Source organism: Buceros rhinoceros, unplaced genomic scaffold (assembly GCF_000710305.1).
Source record: "Buceros rhinoceros silvestris isolate BGI_N320 unplaced genomic scaffold, ASM71030v1 scaffold13869, whole genome shotgun sequence".
Lineage (NCBI taxonomy): Eukaryota > Metazoa > Chordata > Aves > Bucerotiformes > Bucerotidae > Buceros > Buceros rhinoceros.
In genome coordinates, this window is record NW_010431031.1 from 59,898 (window position 1) to 61,061 (window position 1,164).

The following is a 1,164-nucleotide window of genomic DNA, read 5'->3' on the forward strand; positions in this document are numbered from 1 at the left end:
GCAAGGTTCATAGAGCAAATTTTCAACCCTACAATAGAAATAATTACCTGCACTTGAAAATTTGGATTAATACATTTGCCAGAACACATTACGGTGCAGCTGTCTTTGGACTACATTGTTTTATCCTTGAGCTAGATTTTTTTCTGTTTGAGATCTGTTTAATATTTAATTGGTGTCTGGAAGCCTGACTTTGTGTCTTTTGTTGGCGAAACGGTGTGACATACTTGTTGCATTTTTTCCAGTCTATAGACTATTTGGTTTCTTAATTGTGTAGTAACCATTTTATACATTTACAGGCAAGAGGGAAAAAGAGACAGAAAGGATGGTTCCCTGCCAGCCATGTGAAGTTACTGGGTCCAAGCAGTGAAAGAACATCTGCTGCTCCCTCAGGTGAAAAAAGAATTACGAGTGTATATTTCATGTCAAGTATTTTATGTAACTGCTGTAATTTTTCAGATAATAATCTGAATAATATAATTAGCATAATAGTATGTTTAATGACCCTATCTGATTGTGGTGTCACCGTGGAAGGTAAAACCGTAGTCACAATCTGGGTCCTGTGGCAGACTTGTCCATTCAGCCTTTATCTCTGTCCAAAAAAGGTAAAATCTCACAACTTCTTAATCAACACAGTTCTTCATACGGTCCCTCCCTCGACATACCTTGCAACAGAAAGTGTCAGTCATACAAAGATGTTTATATCTAGACATCTCTTAGGATCAGCAGTCCATCTTCTGTGGCAAGAGCTTTTTAATTGAAATGCACTAAAAAGCCACACTCTTCTCGTGTGGAAAGTCTCTGTTTCCAAATGTTAGCAAAAATTTTGCAGAAAACTAGCAATCACCGACCAACCAACACCTTTGGAATTACGTGCACTGCTCCTTATAAGGAGGAAGAGTAAGCAGCAAATTTCCACTGTATTTTTCTGTTTGAGTGGCTGGGCACAAATGAGATTATTTTGTGGAAAAGGAACTTTGTTGATTCTGCGTTTTTAAATTGTGCTGTTCTCCACAGCTATGATTTGCTTAACAACTTCCTGGATATTACTGGACAAAACTTCCTTTTGACTAAACCAGTAGCTCACGATCAGCTCATGCACATTTCCTCAGCCTTTTTCTCACAAGTATCAGCTGTAAGATAATCGAACTCACTTTCTTCTCCAAG

The 1,164-nt window shown here is 38.1% G+C and overlaps 1 protein-coding gene across 1 annotated transcript in view; it reads left to right on the forward strand.

Annotated features, from left to right (window-relative positions):
• ITSN2 (intersectin 2) overlaps positions 1–390 on the forward strand; it is a gene marked incomplete at both ends in the record, with an annotated part of 28,133 nt that extends 27,743 nt beyond the window's left edge. The window contains one exon of the mRNA XM_010143275.1: positions 297–390. Within this exon, the coding sequence (XP_010141577.1) occupies positions 297–390 (94 nt within the window). The remainder of the gene's footprint in view (positions 1–296) is intronic.
• Positions 391–1,164: the final 774 nt, after the last annotated feature.